Genomic DNA, 23,307 nt, shown 5'->3' with positions numbered 1-23,307 from the left:
AATAATGCTGTGATAAACATAGTTGTGCTGGTAGCTTTAGTATGGTCTTGTCTGTGATCATTTTGGTAAATGCCCAAGAGGGAGCTCTATGTGGAGTCTTTTGAGGAACCTCCATACTGCTTTCCATAGTGGCTGAACAAGTTTACATTCCCACCATCAATGCTGTAGGGTTCCCTTCTGTCCACATCCCCTCCAGCATCTGTTGTTATTAGAGTTCTTGATTATAGCCATTCTAACTGGGGTGAGATGGTGTCTCAATGTTGTTTTGATTAGCATTTCTTTTATGGCTAGAAAGTTGAGCATTTCTTCCTGTGTCTATTGGCCATCCTTCTTTCCTCTTCATAGAAGTTTCTTTTTAAGTCTTTAACCCACTTATTTATCGGGCTGTTGTTTCTTTGAGGATTAGTTGTTGAGGGATATAATTTTTTGAGTTCCAAGTATATTTTTGATATGAGACCCTTGTCCGTTGTATGGGAGCCTCTTCAACAAATGGTGCTGGCAAAATTGGTTAATCACCTGTATAAAACTAAAGCTAGATCCTTATATATCATCCTGCATCAGAATCAACTCCAAATGGATCAAAGACCTTGGAGCCAAAGCAGACACCCTGAAAACATTACAGGAAGGAATAGGAGAAACCCTAGGTCTCCTTGACACAGGCCAAAATGTTCTTAATAGAGACACAGAAACATAACAAATCAAAGAAAGGTTGGACAAATGGGATTGCATGAAATTGCAGAGCTTCTGCATGGCAAAGGACATAGCTAGCAAGATCATTAGAAAGCCCACGGATTGGGAGAAGATCTTCATTAGGCATTCACTTTTTAACATGAAATTCTTGAAAACCCCAAAAAGTGTTGAAAGGAAGGGAATGATATGAATATGAGGTGACAGGAAGCTCTAGCCAGAGTTCTATATATATGGCAACATTTGTTAGGAAAGCAGTGAATTTTGTACCTCTTGCATTGAGCAAGAGAAAGATCTAATTTCAATGGATGAAAAAGGGTAGGGAGGCAACCAGAATTGAAGTAATGCTGAAAGATATCTGTGCCACAGGAAGCAAGCAAAGGCAGGGTCTGGAGGCTTAGAGCAAACAAGGTATTATGATTCCATGAAATTAATGATAAGCTTCATAAAGAATCTTCATTGAATTGGAGCACAGAGGTAAGATTCCTGCCTAATTGTGCAAATATGTACTTATGGAAAAAAGGGGAAAGCTATCAAGAAAGGGAGTCAGGTACAAGAACTCAATATAGAAATACAATAGTTGTAGCTGATGCACATGATGGCCTTAATCTATCTGATAAGATGGAAATCCAGCCACTAACATTAAATGATCAGCTTAGGACGCACAACAACAAATGGTACCAGATCTGGAATAGAAATCATGGGAGTCCATTATCAAAGAAACTATGGATGCTTTTTTATTGTGAAGCTTTCTCTGCCTCCTATTGAAACAAAGACCCAAGTATTCAAAGCCTCATCATGACAAAATGTTAGGGCCCTAGCGATAAAGGAGGAAAACTTCAGAATTGAAGGAATGGGTATCACACTTGCATAGAAAGTCTCAATAAACTTGGAAGGTTGAAGACAGGGAAAAACACTCAAATTTCAAAAAGAAAGTTATTTAATTCAAGATTCTTGCCCATGAAATCTGAAACTAATATTAACTATGAGAGTAGAATAACAAATTTGAGACAGGCAGTGTCTCAAAAAAATGCATTTCTCATCGTGTCTTTCGTAGGAGAGAATCAGGATACTCAGCAAAATGGAGTTGAGTATTAAGAAAACAGAAAGAGCCTAAACCATTGTGAATCCGACACAAAAGAATGATGTGTGCATGTGGGTCTGAGAGGGACAGAAACATAGACAGGTCATAGGGAGTAAAAAGCTGACATGTCATCTAATGTCCTTGAGTATTAGGAACAATTATTATTAGATCATGTCAGATTTTTTGGAATATTCAACATTTGCCACAGGTACATGGAAAACTAGCCCAATGAAAGAGTATTGATAAGAAATTATTATTGGTTGGTTATCATTGATAAGAAATTATTGATAAGAAACCGAGGTCTGCCAAATAAAAGTACAAAGAAATCAAGATTTTGTTTGAATTCATAACATTTACAAAACAATAGCTGTTAGTATAACCAAAAGTAGAGACTAAATCATAATGATATAGTGAAGGAAAGTGGAGAAATGTTGTAAAATAGATAGATCCCAAACTACATGACAGGAAATTCATTTAAATCATCTAAATAGAGAAATAGAAATTTCATCATCTCATTTAATGACAAAAACTTAGATGTTATAAGAAATCATAAAACTAGTGTGAGTTAGCAAAATGAATCAAGAAATGTAGAATGTACAAGATGCCAATAGACCATAGCAGTGATCCTAGTTTTTTGGGTAGCTGAAGATGGATGAATTCTGGTTTGAGGCCAGCTGAGTAGAAGCTGAATGTGGTGGTGTACATCTGTGATTTCAGGAATATTGGGAAGCTTAAATGTAGGTGTAGCAAAGCTTAAGCATGAACCAATACCACATACCAACAAGACCCTCTTCTAAGAATGATGAGTAAAAGCAAAAACTAGAGGTGTGGCTAAGCAGTCCTCTGTCAGTTTTGTAAGTGCTAGACCCTGAGTTCAAATTCCAGTTCTGCCCACTCCCAAATTTAGTACTATTGTTATTCTATTGTTTTCTCCTTTTAACTATGTATTTATTTACTTTAACAACAATAAAAATGATGTAAAATGTGGAAATTTAACCTTCCTGATAATTTTGAAGTCCATGTTTTATTTAATTATTCTATATTGATATATAGAGTCTGGTATGTAGAATCTATACACTGTCTATTAATACAAACAAGTATATCCTCTAAGCATCTTAAATCATAAGGTTTTTGTTTTACTCACTTGCTTTTGTTTTTCCTTAATCTTTTTACTTTCAGGGTGATTCTGGAGGACCATTAGTGGTAAGAGATCCTAACGGTACCTGGTATCTCATGGGAATTGTGAGCTGGGGTGATAACTGTGGCCAAAAGAACAAGCCTGGAGTCTACACACAAGTGACCTATTACCGACGCTGGATTGCTTCAAGAACAGGCCTCTAACTCACCGTGAAATCTAAACAAAGAGAGCTGCATGCAGGACGCACATATGTGAAGACTCAGACATCCAACAGGCATTCAGTACAATAAAGTGAGCTTGGATGACTAGCAGCATGAAACCATGACATGATTTGTTTTACAATTGTTTAGTCAGTTGGTGATCCATGGCCAAGATAAAAGGGCTTTTTATCTGTAAATTAATGTCAGTTTATCCTAATGTGAAAAATATAGCAATGATATTCAGCTCTTTAAGTCAAATAAATTGGAGGATAAAGAAGACACAATGCAAATTCTCTGTTAGCCTTGAGATTTTAAAGCAAAGTGTCAAGGGTGTCTCCTTAAGTGAGAAACTTCTTGAACTCTCAGAGTTCAGAAGAATCATATAATCCCATATGATTTCTCCAGACTTCAAGAATAATACTATTCATTTCCTTTTCTTCCTGGTTTTCTAGAAATTTTCTACCACAGGAAATAGCTTGCTACTTCTAAAAGCATGTGAAGAATTTTTATAATATATATATAATATATATAGGAAACAAAGTCGAGTAGTAAATTAATGACTTTTTAATCTATAGCTGTGAAACCTCTCTAATGTCTTCATGGATTTTTTAACACACACAGAGATCTCTAGTGTGCATAGACATCCTGACTAATGAATAATAGATATAATAATTATTTAATCAAAATATATTTTTGTTGTAAAATTTTTTGAGAAGTTGACAATAAGATCATGAGCAGTCCCCAGACAAGGATTCAATAATTTGACATTTTAAAAATGCAGTTACACATTTTCATCGCCAGGGGGAGATTTTTAGCTATAATTATTTTTAAAAGTTGCATGCTCAAAAACAATTCAGAATGTACAGTCATGCTTAAAATCTGCCACCACCCTGGAGCCCTAACATCTATAGAAGAAGAGGAGAAGGAGGAGGAGCTTTTCTTGTCTTACTAATTATACAAACATTTACCACATAAAATGCATGGGCAAAATAGTCTAAATTAACATGCTCAGTTAAGTGTTTCACAAAGACATTAGGAGAGTTAGGCTGCTACATTCCAGAGCACAACTAGATGAGGGTCTTGTAGAAATGGTACTTTGCTTGGCAGAACCTGTGAAACTTCAACGTTCGTGTGCTGAGGAATCTCAGGTAGTCCAAATTAGCCAAAAATCATTGGAACAGTGAAATTATTTTAGAATAATTTCCCTATTTGCTCTTGAGAAGACATAAATAATCCTAATGCAATCTATTCTTACCTAATGCAATCTGAATGGGATTTATAATTTGTCCACCAACAATTAATTCATAATTTAGACTAATAGAACTTTGAAGTTTAAGAAAGATCCCATAGGTCATACAAACAAACACAGTTATAGTGAAGAAAACTGAAGCTGTTGGTAGCTGGCATTCCTGTGTATCATTTTTCACATGACCTTTTCCTAACTATCTTTATGATGGTCTGTATTTATTGAATCAGTAGGTCTATGAATATCAGTAAGTGGTATTAAATCAGTTTTTAATTAGGAAATTCTTAAGGCAATTAATGATTTTGAGTGATTCACTTAGGCAGCTAGCTGCCAATTCTCTGAACCGTAGCCACATAAATTATTATGTATTATGGTGGTAAGGTGAAATTTTCTCTTTGAATGCTAAGAATTAGGAAATGATTTTAGAGTTGCAAATTATGAACTTGTAAACTTGTGTAGCATTTCATTTTGGGTCAGATGTAAGCAAATGTTGATATATCATTTCAAATCTAATAAACTTGGTGGTAAGAGCACTCTACAAACAATATTACTGAGTCTGTGTTAGCCTAGTAGTGCAAGCCTATTAACTGTGGAAACGAATGACATGCCTTTTAGTTTGAATCATTTTGAAGCCAGGTTTCTTAACGTTGATGCTATTGTCAGAAAACCCCATTGTTTTAAGGGGCTGCCCTGTTCACTGTCAAGTGGTTAGTAATATTCACTAAATGCTACAACATCCTTCTTCCCCCAGATTATGAGAACTAAAAATAACACAAGATATTGGTAAATGTTTCCTAGGAAACTGAAGTACATCCTATTGACAACAACTATTTTGAAGGAAGTTGATCACTTTTAGAAATGTGAAACTCAAAAATACGACATTAAGCAACAACAACAAAAAAAACTGTACTGATCAATCTCAACCTTCCCTATTCAGTCCCTATAAGAACACTAGCATAACCAGCTGGTCCTGCAGTCAATAGTTACCTCAAATACAGACTGATCTCTCCATACAATTTGTTTCTAGCATTTCTATCTGCCCAACATGCACCAGAACTTGGGGTTCAATCCTTAACACTGCAATAAATCAAACAATTTCTAAACCAGAGTACTGCCATACAGCCCCTAAAACTTTACTTTGAAAGGTAGAGTTTTACAAAAATCATTCTCTCATGAAGTTTCACTTCCTTGACCACAATACACAGTATATTCTACTTCATAGATCCATTATATATGACAAAACATGGATATAGTAAAATCTGAAACAGAAGCTTTATGAAAACAATACCCTTCCTGATGTATCTAAATCTCACATCATGATTCCATTCTATTCTTCTTTGTAAAAGAGCATACCATCAGCGAAACTAATTTTGTAATTAGCACTTCAGAACTAAAGACTAGACCAATCATGCACTATTATTGACATTGAATTATTATACCATTATCATCTTCTCTACCTTCAATTTCACTGTACAGTATTCACTTAGCAAATCACTGCCAGGTTATAATATTGTTTGATATTTTCATTTCCATATTCTCAGACCTCCACTCATTTTTCCTCTGCCTGAAAAAGAGTCTAAATCCATTTGCCGATTGCATTTAAGATTCTTTTATTAAGATCTACAGAAACTAGTAAAATCTTTATTTTGCTGCACCCTTTATATGTGTATTATATGCTGCAATTTTTATATGTGCATTAGCTCTTAAAATATTTTCAATCCTACAAGGTTAAAGGCCACTTTATTAGGCTTAGGCATGGTGGTACATGTCTGTACTAGCAGGAAGGTATAGGTAAGAGGAATGCAGTTCAAAGCCAGCCCGGAGCAAACACACCAAGCTCTATCTGAAAAAAAAAATGTCTAAAGCAAAAGGCCTACAGTTATGGCTTACGGGATTGAGGACCCAACTAGCATCTAACTTCAGTTCAGCTGTCAGTTCACCAACACACATAAGGAAGACACACTGCAGCCAGAAATCTTCGCAATAAGAATTCTCATCTTGCACTGTGGAATGGCACCTTCCCTCTGCCATTACCCATGAGATGGAGCTCTGGGCTGGAGCCCAGTGTCACACGGCCAGCCCACGGTAGTGGGCTCAGCTCTCCCACGATCGAAGCCGCAATTCACTGAGGAGAGAGACAGCAAAGGCTTCCTCAGCCTTGTAAGGTCCTGGTAGCGCATCCACCCCCTCACACACACATCCCCCCCAAAAAAGAAAAGGAAAAAATCTGCCTTATTATTTCCTACAGTATTTAGAATATTATTCAACACGTCTTAGGTAAATTTAAAGGAAAGACTATATTACCCAGTGCTGATGGTTTATGCCTATAATCCTAACTACTGGGAGGGTAGAAATCCGACTTTCCACTCAAGGCTAGCCTGCGATCTCAGCCCATCCCATACTGGGGTGCATTGGGTCACACTTGTCATTTCAGCTGTGTGTTAGGTGGAGACAAGGAGGGGCACAATTTCGATTGGTCTTGGCAATAACGTATTTTTTTTAAGTATGATAGCCCCCTACCTCATTAGAAAAGGCTTGGCATGCTGCTACAAGCCTGTTATCCCAACTACAGTGGGAAGCATAAATAGGAAGCTTTAGCATTCGCATAAAAGCAAGACGCTATGACAAATACAACTAGTGCAAAAAAAAATGGTAGGAAGTGTGACTCAAGTTTCAGAGAGCCTGACTAACAAGAGCAAAAGCCTGGGTTTAATCCCCAAGATGGCAAAATATTAAAATTAACAGACTATGCCTATGAAGTAACTCATTCCCAACTGTAACGACCCTTCCTCCGGCACCTTTTCCCTTACTGAACTGTTTGACCTATGCAGTCTGATTCTGCACTTTTGAATGTTCCTAAACACTGCCTGCTCTTTGCCTACATCAAAAGAAACCAAACAGGAGCAGACAGGCCCTCCAACTCAAAAACATTTCCCCTATGTTCTTCAGCAGCTACATCTGAGGATCCAGGTATATCTGGAAGCAAACCTTTGCTGTACAACATTTCTTGCTTCTTTTTCTGCTTCTGTTTAATCTATCAGTATTTGCCCTTTCTTCCTCATTCTTCATAACTACAGACTGTTCCTTAATCCTCAACAGCTATCACAGTTATGTGCTTAAAAACTTTGCAAAAATCAAGATGAATCAGTAGAACTGTATCAATAGTACTAAAGACCAACTTTTGAATTCTGTACCATTTAAATCCATGAAATTTGAGTAAACAGTAAGCAGTAAACATAATATGATTGGGCCTGAACAGAACTAATAATAGACATCCTCTAAGCAAGAAGAAATTTTCTTTTTTTTTTTTGTTAGTACTGGGGTTTGATTCAGGATCTCATATCTGCTCAGCTTCCTTGCTCAGAGAAGGTACTCTACCACTTAAACAACACCTCCAGCCTGGCTTTTTGCTTGCCATTTTGGAGATGGAGTCTCATGGGCTTTTCTACCCAGGGCTAAGCAGAGAACCTCCAAATCTCACACTTCTAAGGTGTGAGCCAAGGAGGTTTGGCCATTCTTTCATTAAAAACAATAGTTTGGATACTAATTCTTGCCAGTTTTATTTTATTAGTGTATATTAATTGTATAAAGAGATTTCATTGCATCATTTCAATGAATGCATTGTAGTTTCCTTTGGTCATATTCATTCCCTCTATTACTCTTTCTCATTCTCTCCTTTTTTATATAGACTAATGGATTTCATTCCAGTGTTTTCATATGTGCAGATGGTATCATCATTTCTTTTCACCTCACCCTTCCTGTTGGCAACCCCCACCCCCAAACATTTTTGCATCATGTTATTTTGTTCTTTTTTTAAGTCTTTTTTTTTTTTTAAAGATTCTGCACATCAGGGAAAACATGCAGTGACTGTCTTTCTGGATTCTGCCTATTTCACTTAATGTAAATTGATGATCTAGTTTCATCTGTTTTCCTGAAAATGACATTAACTTCATTCTTTTTCATGGCTGAATTGGATGCCATTGTGTACACAATATTGTTTTTTTTCCTTTTTTATTATCTTTAAGTAGTTGTACAAAGGAGTTTCAAATCAACAGGTCAGTTTGTACATATTGATCAATGTTACTTTTTTCATCATTCTCTCTCATTTAATTTTTTTATCCTTTTACCTTAGCTTGGTTATTATAAATAACACTGCTATAAACTTGAGTGTGCAGGTGTCTGCATTGTGTGCTGACTTACGCTCCTTCAGATAGGCCATTCTTTGCTAGTTCTCTGCAAGGAACACTGAGGCTTACTCTTTCATTGTACTTCACAAAGATGAAAAAGAAAATAAATAAAATAGGACAGAGGAAACAGGTGGAGAAGCAAGGAGACCAGGAAGTCGTTATTTCAATGATCTAAGTGAGAGATGATGGCTTGCACCAGGGCAGTAGCTATGGTGGTGTGGAGAGTGAGAAGAGTCTGATTTTCTATAAATAGACCTTAGGAGATTTGCTCTTGGTTCAGCTGAGAGATATAAGAGAAAGAGACTATTTTCCTAATTGCTTTCCCTGCTTCTGTCTTTGCCTCATTCACAGAAGCCAGAGCCATCATATTAAAGGTATGCCATAATGTCTTCAGAAAAACTCGAATAACTTCTCATCACCTATTCTAAAATCTAATTTTCCACTCTCTCACATGCATCCTGACCTTCCCCTCTCCCTTCAGCATACTAGGTCCCAGTTACTGTCTCCTTTATGTTCATGCTGTGGACCTTTGCATTCCATGTCTCTTATCCTGAAAATATTACAGGAAGGGATAGGGGATACACTCGGGCTCCTTGCCACAGGTCAAAACTTCCTAAATAAAGACCCAGAAACACAACAAATCAAAGAAAGGCTGGACAAATGGGATTGCATTAAACTGCAGAGCTTCTGCATGGCAAAGGACATAGCTAGTAAAATCAATAGAAAGCCCATGGATTGGGAGAAGATCTTCACTAGCTATACAATAGACAAGGGCCTCATATCAAAAATCTAATTAGAGCTCAAAAAATCAAATACCCCCAAAACAAATCTTCAAAGAAACAACCATACTATTAATAAGCAGGCTGAAGACTTAGGAGAGACTTTTCTAAAGAGAAAATAAAAATGGCCAATAGACACATGAAGAAATGTTCAACATCTCTGACCATAAAAGAAATACAGATCAAAGCCACATTGCGATTCCTCACCCCAGTTAGAATGGCTATAATCAAGAAATCTAATAACAATAGATGCTGGAGGAGATGTGACCAAAAGGGAACACTATTGACTCTTGGTGTAAATGTAGTCCTAGCAGAGGTACATATGTACATAGTACATACAACCACATAAAATGATGCTAACAGAAATGATCTCCATGATATGGAAGCAAGAGGGATTTTGCGGGTTTTTTCTCTCTTTTTTTTGTACTGTCTGTAGTTATTTCTTTGGTCTTTTTTTTTTCTCGTCTGGTTTATTCCCCATGGTCACGGTTTCTGATTGTGGGACCCTTTGTCTTGTGTATAAGTTTATCTGCTTTGGGGAACAAAAGGGGAATCACAGAAATAGTGGGACAAAGGGTGAACCAATGCAACAGGGAGAATCACTAGATACTATGTTGGAAAAGAACTTTACAAATTGAGGGGGAGGGTCACAGGTCAGGGAAAGCAGGAGAAAATGAGGGAGGGCTAGCACTGTTTGAAAAGAATTATACTCATTAACTTACTTATGTAACTATAACCCTTCTGTACATAACTTTTACAATAAAATATCTTTAAACATGGATTACTTTTTTCCTTGCCTCCTTCCGATCTTTAGTCTAAAGTCACTTGCCTTAATTATCATGTTTGAAATTGAATGTCAACCCCTTAAACCTCCAGGATGCTTTATTTCCTTTAAAAAAATGAATTTCTTAACAAAATGCTGAAATAAGAATACAGGTTGACCCATTGTAACAATGAGGTGTACAAGATACTATGTTGAAAATGAACTTTACAACTTTGGGGGACGGGGAGGAGTTGGGGATGTGGGGAAGGGATGATAGGGGAAAAACAAAGAGAAGGTAATAATGCTCTATAAGAAATATAGTCATTACCTTACTCATGTAACTGTAACCCCTCTGTACAGTATCTTTACAATAAAAATATATACAAAAATAAAAAATAAGTACATTATGTAAAAAATGGATTTATAGGGGTTGGGAAGATGGCTCAGTGGTAGAGTGCTTGCCTTGCATGCATGAAGCCCAGGGTTTGATTCCTCAGCACCACATAAGCAGAAAAAGCCAGAAGTGGTAGAGCACTAGCCTTGAGCTGAAGAGCTGAAAGATAGCACCCAGGCCCAGAGTTCAGGCTCCACGATGGACCAAAAAAAAAATAGATTTCTATATATAGTGGACAGACTTCTCCTCCCATTCCAGCCTCTGTTCTCCATCACTGGTGCTATGCCTATAAGCACATCATACTACGAGGAAGGTGAACTGTGCAGACAGAATTAAAGTTTTTAAGACTTATATGTAACTGAGACAATCCTGAATTATTCAAACGGGTCCAACATAATAAACACAGATCCCTAAGAATTGAGAGAGCTAAACAAATTTTCACTAAGAAATGTTAAGCTGCTTTGTTTTAATGTGAAGGCTAGTGAGCATATGTGAAATTTACAAGGATCCCAAGGTCTAGAGCAGGAAACATGTAACTAAAGGTCAAGTAGAACATGTTACGTGTTTAATAGAGTTGACAAAAAAACAAAGTCGTATTTACAAATGCAGGCCCAAGACAGCAGATTATAAGTTAACTGTGAGTGTCTATGTTAAAAATGAACTATATAACTTGTGGAAGGAGGGGGATCAGGAGGGAAAATAACTGGGAGAAAATGAAGGAGGGGTGAAACTGTTCAAAAGAAATGTAGTTATTGGGCTGGGAAGGTGGCTCAGTGGTAGAGCATTCACCTTGTAGGCCTGAAGCCCTGGGTTCGATTCCTCAGTACCATATAAGCAAAAAAGAAAAAAGCCGGAAGTGACGCTGTGGCTCAAGTGGTAGAGCGCTAGCCTTGAGCTGAAGAGCTGAGGGACAGCGCCCAGGCCCAGAGTTCAGGCCTACGACTGGAACCCCCCCCCAAAAAAAAGAAATGTAGTTATTATCTGACTTATGTAACTGTAAACCCCATGTACATCACCTTTACAATAAAAAAATTAACAATAAAACGATGTGTTCAATTTGTTGTATTCTTAAGCAACCCTACAATAGCTTGTTTTAGAGAACACAGACTCAGGAGTTTATTGGTCAGATATACTTAGTAATCTCTAAAAGACAGATAGGTCTACTCAAGTTCTACAATTTTCTTGAAATATTATGAATTCACATGCTTTTAGAAAAAGTTATATATGTGTGTGTGTACATATATAATAATCCATTAATTTTTTCTATTTTTCCTGCTTTTTAAATTAATTTAAACTTTTGGATTTTCTTGAGTCAAAGAGTTATAATATATACCTATATATATGAATATTTGATGTCATAATATTTTTCTCTAAAACCATTAGAAGAGTCTATATCTTTCACTAAATGTGTTAAAATAGTTCATATATATTGGCATTATAAAAATTAGATTCTATAGCTGAATTCCCATCAACTTCATTCTTTATTTTTTAATGTGAAAATACCATACAGAGGGGTTACAATTACATGGGCAAGGTAATGAATACATTTCTTATCAAGCATTGTTACCGCCTCCTTTGTTTCCCCTTCCCATCTCCCCCATCAACAATTTATTTCCTATAAAAATTCAATATTAAGAATATCTAATTTCTTAATTATCTGTATCACATTCTCCATACCAATATCCATCACCAGGCAATTAGCAACTTGTTAAAAATTTACAAGATAGTCCCTTCTATAGTGGGAAATTTTCTATGCCCATTCATATTGGTCTAAGTACTCTTCTAGCAACTATACACTGTTTACCTTAAAAAATCTAAAAACAAAAACAAAGAGTTTATTTGTTTGGTTAGTTGGTTCATTTTTAAAGATTATGTCTGTCACCCACTGTGATTATAAGGATATACCACTACACTTAGTTCACAGAAAAAGTTTTTACTCCAATACTCAATTTTATTTCCACAACACCTATATTTGTCTTTCCTCCCTAATGAAGCCATTTCTTTACCTATTAATGTTCTTCCAGACACCTACAGTGGGTTTTATTAAGGTATAAAGAAAGCCATTCATCCAGGGAACCCAGACCATGGGTTCTAAGCATTTAAAGTACCAAGTTGTGTATAGATGTATTTTTCAAGATTAACTACATTAAATAGCCATAGCTTTAAGTCACTATGATAAGATGTTGTCTCCAGCTTAAGATGATAGTTAAGTTCTTTTAATTTAATCATCTCCTTTGCTATGGTTCATGCCATTAATACTATTAGAAAATAATGCCCTAAAAAAGATTTTATTTAAACTGAGCAAAAATCAGGTCTAAGTATTTGTGGGATTTTTATATTTGTCTGTGATTTGACTAATATTTTCTTAAATATTTCAATATTATTATTGATTGAGAATTTCTTTAAGATAAAAAAGATACAAAAGGCAAAGCAGGGGCTGGGAAGGTGGCTCCGTGGTAAAGCGCTTGCCTTGCATGCAGGAGGCCCTGGGTTCGAATCCTCAGCACCATATAAGCAAAAAGAAAAAAGCCGGAAGTGGCACTATGGCTCAAGTGGTAGCGCACTAGCCTTGAGCTGAAGAGCTGAGGGATAGCATCCAGGCCCAGAGTTCAGGCCCCACGACCGGAGCCCCCCCCCAAAAAAGGCAAAGCAGTGTACAATCGAATCAACTACATATCACACTCAAATTTTACTTACTCTTAACCTACACAGAACACATTTTATAGAAAAATAAAACCTTCTCTGAATTTTGTCTCCTTATGTTAAATAAATGAAAATAAATGTGTCATGAAGGTGGGTGCAGGTGGCTCACATCTGTAATCTTAGCTACTCAGGAGGCAGAGATCTGAGGATCAAGGTTCGAAGCCAGCCCAGGCAGGAAAATCCATGAGTCCCTTATCTCCAATTAAAAACTCAGAAAAATTAGAAGTGGTGCCATGACTCAAGTAGTAGAGCACAAAGAAGCTCAGGGACAGTGGCCAGGCCACACAAAAATGTGTGATGGTATTATCAGATATTCTCTTTCTACTTTCAAGTTAATAATATGATGTGAATGCCTTTAGGGACTGTAACAATCACAATAGAATCAGTTATTAAAGGAGAAGGAGACTACTCTTGGTTAAACGTACACAGTTAAGATATTCCCCTATTGGGAATATAGGTCTATGTGTTTGAGGAAAAAAGGGCTGGTCCTTCTAGAATGAAGGATGCCCACTGTAGTGAGCTTCCTCTCAACTAACCAGTTGGTCTCTTTGGGGAACAGGGCTATGCAGTGGGCATAGTGGATTCATCCCAATGCCTCCCTGATAATCATGTTCCTGGTGAATGGCTTATTATCTAGATATTCCCATGAACATAATTTTCTAATGTGTTTTCTGGCATCACATATCTATTCACTATGCCTACTTTGGGGAAGTTTTTAATTCCTTTCTCTACTGAGTCCTATAATGATTCTGGCAGTTCAACTTTTCTTGACATGGTCTATTATTTTCTAGGCTTCTAGGAGCCACTCCCACAACAAGTTTATGCCAGCTGGTTATGCTCTGACTTAACTTTGATAATAGGACTTGCAACCAGAAGTAGAAACACATTTAGCTCCTGGAAAATGACAGCTCTTTCCTTTTGAGGAGAAAGGTTTCTGTAATGTCTCTTCTGAGTGATAGTTTTCATTAGGAGAAGGATAATTCTGCATGGCCAGAAGATTTAAAAGAAGCCTGCTGAGTGAAAACCTTTAAAGACATCTGGAGAGATTTTGACATCCAATATGTAAGATGTTCAAACTAGAATCCTGACTTTAGAATAATTGATTTATCTCAGTTGTCATTCAATTATCATCAGAGTTCAGCTACTCTAGCCTGTCCTGTCCTTGTTTTTCAGTTTTTTCTGCTTTCTCATTACACACGATGAAGGATTTTCAATCATCTAATAAAAAGCCTCTGAATCTTCTATTCATATTTTTCAATTGTGTTAATTGCCCTCAACTTTTCAGTTCCTACATGTTGGACATAAGTGCAGCCTTTTGGTAACCATGTAATTTAATTTTTTTGTATTTATCATCTCCAGCCCTCATGACTTTCAATTATGTGAAATTACACTGTTCAATCAACATTCCAACACAGAAAGAGAAAGTTCTAACAAGACTATCACCTCATGCTAGATGATGTTGGTATGGCACATTTCACTGAGTCCTCATTACCAGGAAGGCAGTGAGTGATCCAGCCTCTAAATCTAGACTTAATGTTTGTTTCCTTGGTATTTTCTTGGTATCATTAATCACGTGTGGATTTATGCACATAAACATGTAGACAAAATAAGCCCATGGATTTATTGAGGAGTAATACTTGTTAAAAGAGAAGGAAGGAAAAGATATTAGTCAGAGTTGCTGTCAGATGGCAGTGCCAGTCTGACAACTTGTCTACCACACTAACAATAAGTTTGTTAATAAACATTGCCTATTAGAAAAATCCACAGGAGGTGGGAATGGCTTGTATCAACATCTTGCTCAATCACTGGCTGCAAACTACTAAGAGAAGGAAACAGAGCTAACTCTGAACAATTTAATAGAGACAAGTTGTAGTAAGCTCATCTTTTTAACCTGATACTTAAAAAAAAAGTAAAGATGATGTACAGAGAGGTTAAAGTTACATGGGTTATATAGTTGGTACATCTCCTTAACAGTGTCACTCCCTCCCTCATTCTCTCCCAGTTTTTCTTCCCAACTTCCCTCCCCCCAAAAAAACTTGTATCGTTCATTTCCAACATAGTGTCTAGTGAGTACTACTGCTGAATTGGTTCACCCTTTGTCCCAGTTTCTGTGCTTCCCCTTCCCCTTCCAAATCAGATAAATTTATACACAAGGAAAGGGGTACAGAAATTTAGAAAAGCAACAGAAGGAATAAAACAAAGAAAAAAGGAAAGAAGAAAAGAAAGAAAAAAGAAAAACTAAAAAAAAACAAAAATGAACCATAAACATTATAAAAAAACATTCACACAATGAGCCCAAGTAAGTGAAGAGATTTTTTATTAACCTAATACTTTTATATATTGGAAGGGCATTATGCATCCTGTGAACTGTCTTTCCCAGAACTAATTCCTAAGGGCAAATTGCTCCCCTTAGTAAGATTTTCACATTTAAACTAAGTAACTGAGAGCTTAAACCCCAATGAACTCCTATTTGAAACTCTCATAACTAAGGCCATTATTCAACCTCTCTAATCACCTCTAGGATCCGTGTCAGAGAATTAAGGATAGCCCCTCCACCTCAAAGCCTCTGAAAGTTTTCAAACTAGCCCAATCCTATACCCCCTTACTATCACCTGTGTGTTCAGTCACCTGGGTCTCCTTTTCCCCAGAAAACCATGATAGTCTCATCATGGTTCTTCCTTTCCTATCCTATTTACTCTGGAGCATTCATTTGTGACCCTGTGTGACCCTGGGCAGCATGGTATGCACTCTTCTCCTGCTTTCTTCCTTGCTTGTTTCAGTGCTAGGGATTGAACTCAGGGCCTGGGTGCTGTCCATGAACTTTGTTATTCAAGGCTAGCACTCTAGCTCTTAAGCCACAACTTACATCTAATAGACTTAACTGCCTGGGCTGGCTTCTAACTGTGATCTTCAGATCTCAGCTTCCTCAGTAGCTAGGATTGCAGGCATGAGCCACCAGTACCCTGCTCAGACTTGTCTTTATTTTTTTTTGCCAGTTCTGGGGTTTGAACTCCTAGAACCTGGGCACTGTCCCTGAGCTTCTTTTGCTAAGGCTAGCACTTGAGCCATCACACCACTTCTGGCTTTTTCTGTTTAGTGGTACTGAGGAATTGAACCCAGGGTTTCATGCATACTAGGCAAGCACTCAACCACTAAGCCACATTCCCAGCTCCAAACTTGTCTTTTTAATGACAAAATCATCTTTGGGACTGATAGCTTCATAAATCTAAAAGATGAGTATTTGGAGCTAGCGGAGGCTTTGTTTCAGAAGAGGATCTAAAGTATATTCCCATGTTTGCTACCTGGCTGATGTTTTATAAGTTGATACATAGCTGGAAACCAGGGCTTATGCCTATAATCCTAGCTACTCAGGAAGCTGAGATCTCAGGATCACGACTGGAAGCCAGTCTAGGCAGCAAAGTCTGTGCGACTCTTATCTACAATAAAGTACTCAGAAAAAGCCAGAAGTGTAGCTGTGGCTCAAGTTGTAGGGTACTACCTTTGAACAAACGAAGCTCAAGAACAGTACCCAAGCTCTGAATCACACACACACACACACACACACACACACACACACACACAGAAAGTTGACACACAGTTGCAGTACTACAGAAAGCAGTGTATTCTTAGTCTCAGTAAACATTTCAAAAAATACTTAAATATATCACATGGGCAGGTTTTCAAAATAAATACAAAATTCTTTCAATTCTTTCCCTCATAGACTCTATTGTCTACCAAATAAGAATTTCTTACTGTTGTTTTTTGCTTTGTTTTCTGAGGATCAAACCCAGGGTCTCATGCCAGGCAAGCACTGTATTACTGAGTTACAACCCAGTCCTCTATGTTGTAATGATTTCAAAATAGTGTTCAGTGGACTGACGCAGGATCACATTACAGAGCAAGCAGTCCACCCAAAGAGCCAGAAGCCCTCACAAGGGAAGAAGACAAGCAGAAACTAAAAAACAAAAAGGATTGCGATTTGAAAACTAAGAAGTAGTGTATTAAAAAGATGTAGAGAAAGATGGTTCCAGTTGAGTGAACAGATTTGCAAGAGACAAAGAAGAGGTATATTCTAGTAACTCAAAGAAATTCAATGGATAGAGTGTAGCATTTAAGAAGCAAGTAGGCAAGGAAAAGAAGAGCTAAACGTAGTCTAGAAAAGGGTGAGATAGGACCTTTGCCAACCACACAAAGATGGGCAAATTCCACGTTAAGTGCAGTGAGTTTCTAATAAGTGATGTGTGTGTGTGTGTATGTGTGGTGTGTGTGTGTCTGTCTGTCTGTGCACGCATGTGCATGTGCATGAATTGTTGAAGATCACTCAACTTATAGCAATCACTAATGTAGATGTGAATGATGACCCAGAGTGGAGATGATAAGATGAGAGCTGTGGTAATAATCCAGCTGTGAGTACAAAGTGGACTACAGTCAGGCCACCAATGATGGTGGGAATACAAAGAAAGAAAGATTGGAGCATTACAGCTCACAGAACATTGAGCAAAGAAGTGGGGTCATGGAAGACCTTCAGGAATCCTGGGTAAATGAGAGGTTACTCATGGAGAAGGGGAAGACTGGAGAAGCAGGTTCACAAAGAAGGAAGACGTGCCTTCCCAGCACAGGTGAATGGAATGGCCACCCACAGAACCAAGAAAGCCTCCTCCAATGTAACAGGAAGAAGTGGGCAGTTACAGTACAGATGTGAAGACAGGATAACAGGAAATTGGTGTGTCCATCTCAAGTCTTTCATTTCATTTTCTCCGAAAGTCATATGGTAAGTGGCATATTGAGAAACAAGCACATGTTAAAGGAGATGGAAAAAATATTTTGAGGAAGAAGAGAAAAAATAGAATGCTTTTCATAAACACTAAGCAAGGCACTAACCAAGGAAACCTCGCTGTACTGCTAGGCAATATCAAAGAGCCAGCTAAGACCAACAAGCATACATTTATAATGCGATTGATATTTTTAAGTTCTACTTTTAACAGCCTCCTGTACTTAAAAAATTCTCATCATTGGCCAAACAAACATCACTTAACAGAATCTTACGGATATCCTAAAAATTGTCAGGAAGTAGGTTTATCAGACCGTTAAGTGGGTGAAATGTTTTATGGTGTTATATATTAAATGTGTTATATTCATTTGCTTTGATCTCTTCTCTGGATGTGGAAAACATTATAAGACTCACACCTGAGTCTGTATGCAACAAGGTGGAAGCTACTGTGTAGAACAGAAAATGACTCTGCAGCTCAAAGAGAACCAGGAAAGGAGAAAAGGACAGACATTCATTTTAACAAGTCAGAAAGGCGCCTGTAAAAGATGCCTCTTTTATCCTCTACAGTGAAAAATCAGTTTAAAAAAATTCATGCGAAAATCATACACAAAAAATAGCTGACTGCCAAAGGGAAAGCCATCACAGATTCTTAAAAATGTTGTACGAATAGTTAAGAAATAAGACTGGCTTGAGAAGCAAAATAACATGCAGCTTTAAGGAGATAAACACTTTAGAAATATCCAGTACATCAACTCTCCACCTCTCAGTAACTGTGATCTCTAAACACTCACACATACTTATACATAAATACATGCATGCACACAACCTTCAAAATAAGTACTAAAGGAATAACTACTTTGCAAATGGTTGAACATGTCAGATGTTTTTTACTTGTTATTTTACTTTATTTAATTTCACTGAATTGGATTTTCATTGCTCTATGAGATGGTATTTTAACCTCCATTTCTAAATGTAAGAAAACTGAAGAATAAAGAGAACAAAAAAATTTAGTGAGACATTTCAACCAATAATCCTGATGTGGTGGTGTCTATGATCTCAGCTACTAATCTACAAGGAGCCCCAGATGAAAATGTATTTTGTCTGAAAAAATAACAGCAAGAGATGTCTAGAAGCATGGCATAAATGTATATCATATCCCTTAAAAAGTTAAGGTACCCTTTGTTCAAATTCCAGTACTGTCAAAAAATGAAAAAGAATAAGATGAAGGAGGAGGAAGAAGAGAAGGAAGAAAAGGAGGGAAAAGAAGAGAAGGAGGATGAAAAGATGTAGGAAGGAGAGAAGTGGGAAGAACAGGAGGAGGAAAAAGAGGAGATGAAGGAGGGAGAGGAAGAAAAGGAGAGTAAGAGGGAAAAAGGAGGAGATAGAAGAGGGAGAGAAGGAGGAAGAGGAAGAGGAAGAAGGAGAGAAAGGGAGGCAAAAGCAATAGGAGGAACAGGAGGAGGAAAAGAAGAGGAGTTGGAGGAAGCGATGAAGGAGGAGGAGGAGGAAGAAGAAGAAGAAGAAGAAGAAGAAGAAGAAGAAGAAGAAGAAGAAGAAGAAGAAGAAGAAGAAGAAGAAGAAGAAGAAGAAGAAAGAGGATGAGATGGAAGAGGAAGAGGAAGGAGATGAAGGAGAACCACCAAGACTTAGAAAGATAAACATTTTTATACTGTAAGAAGACCTACCATGGCATAGAAGGATAATACTTCTAAAATTTATTTATTGTTATTCTAAGGGTGATGTACAGAGGGATTATGGTTACATAAATCAGGAAAAGAGTTCATTTCTTTTTTAACAATGTCACCCCTTCCCTCACTTTCTCTGAGTAGATAATATTTTTAAAACCTTGCCAGGCAAGGCACATTCTACTTCCACAAATCCTAGAGTTTACTATCAAACTTTCTGAACAGAGAAAGTCTTTGCAATACAGTAGCATGTATTCATTCCTTATCTCCTACAAGTCATAATCCAAAAAATTATATTGGACACATTTTCAAAATTCACTTATTATCTAATTTTAAAATTTGTATTATAATAAATATAAATACAGTTAAATAACATCATATAGGTTTTGCTTGGTGTGTGTATCCATTATTTTTTCTCTTTCTGTCTACATTAACTTTTTCATTTCTACATTAACTCTATGAAATGATAAATGATAAATCACCAACTGTAGTCATGCATCTGTTCTGAATCCAAAACTAAAAACAAAACTCTCTAGGTCCACCCCTTCTTAGATCATCTGCTTTTCAGTTGCATTTTTTTACTCATATTGTTATAACAAGCTCCGTTGAATGATTCATACTTCCTTCAAAGCCAGGATTTCTAATAGATATTTACTGATAAATATTGTAGAATGTTGGATTTAATAGTTTGGAGATACTCTTTCTCTTCACCAATATCATGGTGTCAATTGTTAATTATTGATGAATCTACATGCTATATTTGTATATTTTTGTGACTTTTTTATTATTAATAACTTTTATTGTGCAAATACCATACAGAGGGATTACAATTATATGAGCAAGGTAATAAGTACATTTCTTATCAAGCATTGTTGCCTCCTCCTTTGTGTCCCCTTACCATCCCGGCCCCCCCACCCCCCACCTCCCAAAATTGTAAAGTTCCTTTTTCGACATAGCATTTTGTACATTTCATTGTTGCAATGGATCCACTTGTATCCTTATTTAAACAATTTGTTTTTTCCCTTCCCCTCCACAAATTATACCAACACCAAATATAGTGAAAACAGGGGTTATACCATGGGGGGAGGGACATACAAAGCAACAAAAAAAATCACCTTATAAATATGTTAGAAACAATAGCAAGCAAGAAAAACCATTTAAGTCCTTATCTTGGGGTTCATTTAGCCTAACATCAACTTATCTGACCTTTTCTGCTTGTCTCAGACATATACTAGTTATTGCAAATAAGGGAAACCATGGGACCTATGTTTCTTTGGGCCTGGCTTAGTTCACTTAATATATTTTTGTGACTTTGTCAATTATGTTTATATAGTAAGATTCATCTTCTTTCAAACTATGTGATCTGTACCATCTTCTTGTAGGTAGTCCTATCTGTTCGTTGATTGAATTGCCTTAGGGGAAAAGCAAGCCTTTAATAGTCAAGAGGAAATTTCCATACTATTTGTATAAGGTAAATCTACATTCCTTTTTTAAAAAATAATGACTGCCCCTTAAAATAGACTAGATCAAAGTTGATCCTGCCACTCCTTAAGGATCTGGAGATAAAAGTCAACATCTTTGTAACTAGCTCCCATTATGAACAATTCCTTTGTCTAGTAAAGCCTAATTTCTGACCCACCTCTCTTGCTGTGTTGAACTCATAATCATGCAGGAAGTCACTTTCAGTTTGAATTCAATTTTCCCCACACTACTCCCCTGACTCATCTTCAAGTTCTGTTGTGAATAAAAATAATAATAGATCTGAACTCATAGATTAGACATTCGAACAGAACACATTGAGTAAGAACCGACTTGTTCAAAAGGTGGAGGCTGACTCCTCCAGGAAATATAAAGCTGTGAGAGCTTACATACTCGAGGAGACATTCTGTAGACAAAACAAAACAAAGACCAGAAGACAACATTCCAATTTCTAGAAAAAAGCATTGTAAACAAAGTAAAAATTTAAAGATACTAAAGCATTTGGCCTAATGTGACTCTTCAATGTATTCTGAGTAACACTTCAGCAGTAGGATGAACTATGATCATGAATGTGTCACTAAGATAATGTAGAATATGTGCAAATTCTTCACATTAGAAAAATGACTTCAACATTGTATGATAAACTCATTTAGTGTAATAAGATTTGTCCTTTAAAATGCAGCTGTTGAAGTGGATGAATCTGAGTGTGCATCTTATGATAGTTTAAAATTGCATCAGAACAAGATGTCATATACAGAAGCTACTAGAAATGGATATGCATATATATGAAATAATATTAAGTATCAAAATCAAAGGCCAAGTGAACCTTGTGAAAAAGATTTACAAATATGAGAAGTATTTAAACCTAACATATTTATAAATTAAAATTGTTTTGGTAATTCTGTTTGAAATTTTTATGTTATTACATTTTTTTTTACTGAAAAGACCACATACAGAATATCATACATAGGATACAATGTCTAAAACTATAGTTAGGAGAGATAATGAAGGAGCAACTATTCCTGTTTTTGTTGTGTGGATAGCACATTTTTTAAAATTATATACCTAATTGAATACTTTAAGTTGAAGTTCTGTAGTAAAGTTATTGCCATTAGCTATTGGTGATTTATCACATAAAGTCGTGTATTTTTAAAGTCGAAAGCATCCTCCAAGAACTAACTCACCTTTCCATTTTCTCAGAGGCCTAAGAGAGTAGCAGAGAAATGAGTAATAGTTTTTCCTTTTATTGGAGAAGAAGCTAAGGTTTGCAATTTTTAATGCTTCATCTACTTACAAGTTTCAATTCTTTAGGATTTGTTATTTCTCCAAAGTAACACCAACATAACTCTCTACATTTATCTTCTATACCCCAGCCTATTCGGTATGAATCCCCTTTCTCAATGCCACACTTTCCTTATGTATGTGTTTAGTTGGGTTTTGTTGTGTAGAAGCTCCCCACGCCACATCTTTACCTTAATTTTACACATACGTCTATTTCTTGCTACTGGAAACTCATCTTAAAAGCAGTATGTTTAAATATTTGGCAAAAAGTGGATTTTTGTTTCATTTGTCTGCTTGCTTATTGTTATACACCTGTTCAAGTACTTCTCTCTATCGCTGTTCCAGACATTGTGAAGAAAAACATTGCATTATAACAGAGACAAAGGTTTCAGAAGTAATGCTCATTATGTAGGAAAAATACCTTCTGATAATTCTTAGATTACACTGGCTCATGGCAATGTGATAACATGGGCAGAAGTGTCATGTCCTCTTGAGTTAAAAATGACTCTGCCATGTGAAATAGTCCTAGAATTTTGCAGAATGCTTACCATGTACATTTGTGCTTATTTACTAGAATACATGAAATCCTTACTGATTTGTGAGATACCCTGTCTGTTTCTGTTTTGGATCTACAAGCATCCTATTGGTTTAAGTTGACTCCTGCAGACTTGTTTAACAAGTTAGATTTTAATTATGTGGGATTTCCTCCTGTGACTGCATTTCCTTCAAAGGTACACCTAAGACATAAGAGTGGTTCATTTGAGTGGGAATCTCAAAGCAGTTGGACAGGCAGAGAAAAAGGATCACGTTGTTATTTGGGGTTAAGATGTATCGGTAAGTTCTAAAGTTTTTTGCCTGTGTAGCTTTAGATTTACTGTACCTTAGAACATGTAAAAACTGTAAGGAAGTT

The 23,307-nt window shown here is 36.6% G+C and overlaps 2 protein-coding genes across 2 annotated transcripts in view; both read left to right on the top strand.

Moving 5' to 3' along the window:
* Positions 1-3,112, top strand: part of Tmprss11a (transmembrane protease, serine 11A) — a 44,020-nt gene extending 40,908 nt beyond the window's left edge. Inside the window, exon 9 of the mRNA XM_013008935.1 lies at positions 2,951-3,112. Coding sequence (XP_012864389.1) covers positions 2,951-3,112 — 162 coding nt within the window. The remainder of the gene's footprint in view (positions 1-2,950) is intronic.
* Positions 3,113-17,722: 14,610 nt separating this feature from the next.
* The window catches only part of Tmprss11d (transmembrane protease, serine 11D), a 53,543-nt gene continuing 47,958 nt past the window's right edge, over positions 17,723-23,307 (top strand). The window contains exon 1 of the mRNA XM_013008934.1: positions 17,723-17,952. Coding sequence (XP_012864388.1) covers positions 17,723-17,952 — 230 coding nt within the window. The remainder of the gene's footprint in view (positions 17,953-23,307) is intronic.

The sequence above is a fragment of the Dipodomys ordii genome, unplaced genomic scaffold (assembly GCF_000151885.1).
Source record: "Dipodomys ordii isolate 6190 unplaced genomic scaffold, Dord_2.0 Scaffold8, whole genome shotgun sequence".
Lineage (NCBI taxonomy): Eukaryota > Metazoa > Chordata > Mammalia > Rodentia > Heteromyidae > Dipodomys > Dipodomys ordii.
Note: the sequence above shows the minus strand (reverse complement) of the source record. Positions and strands in the feature narration are given on the sequence as shown.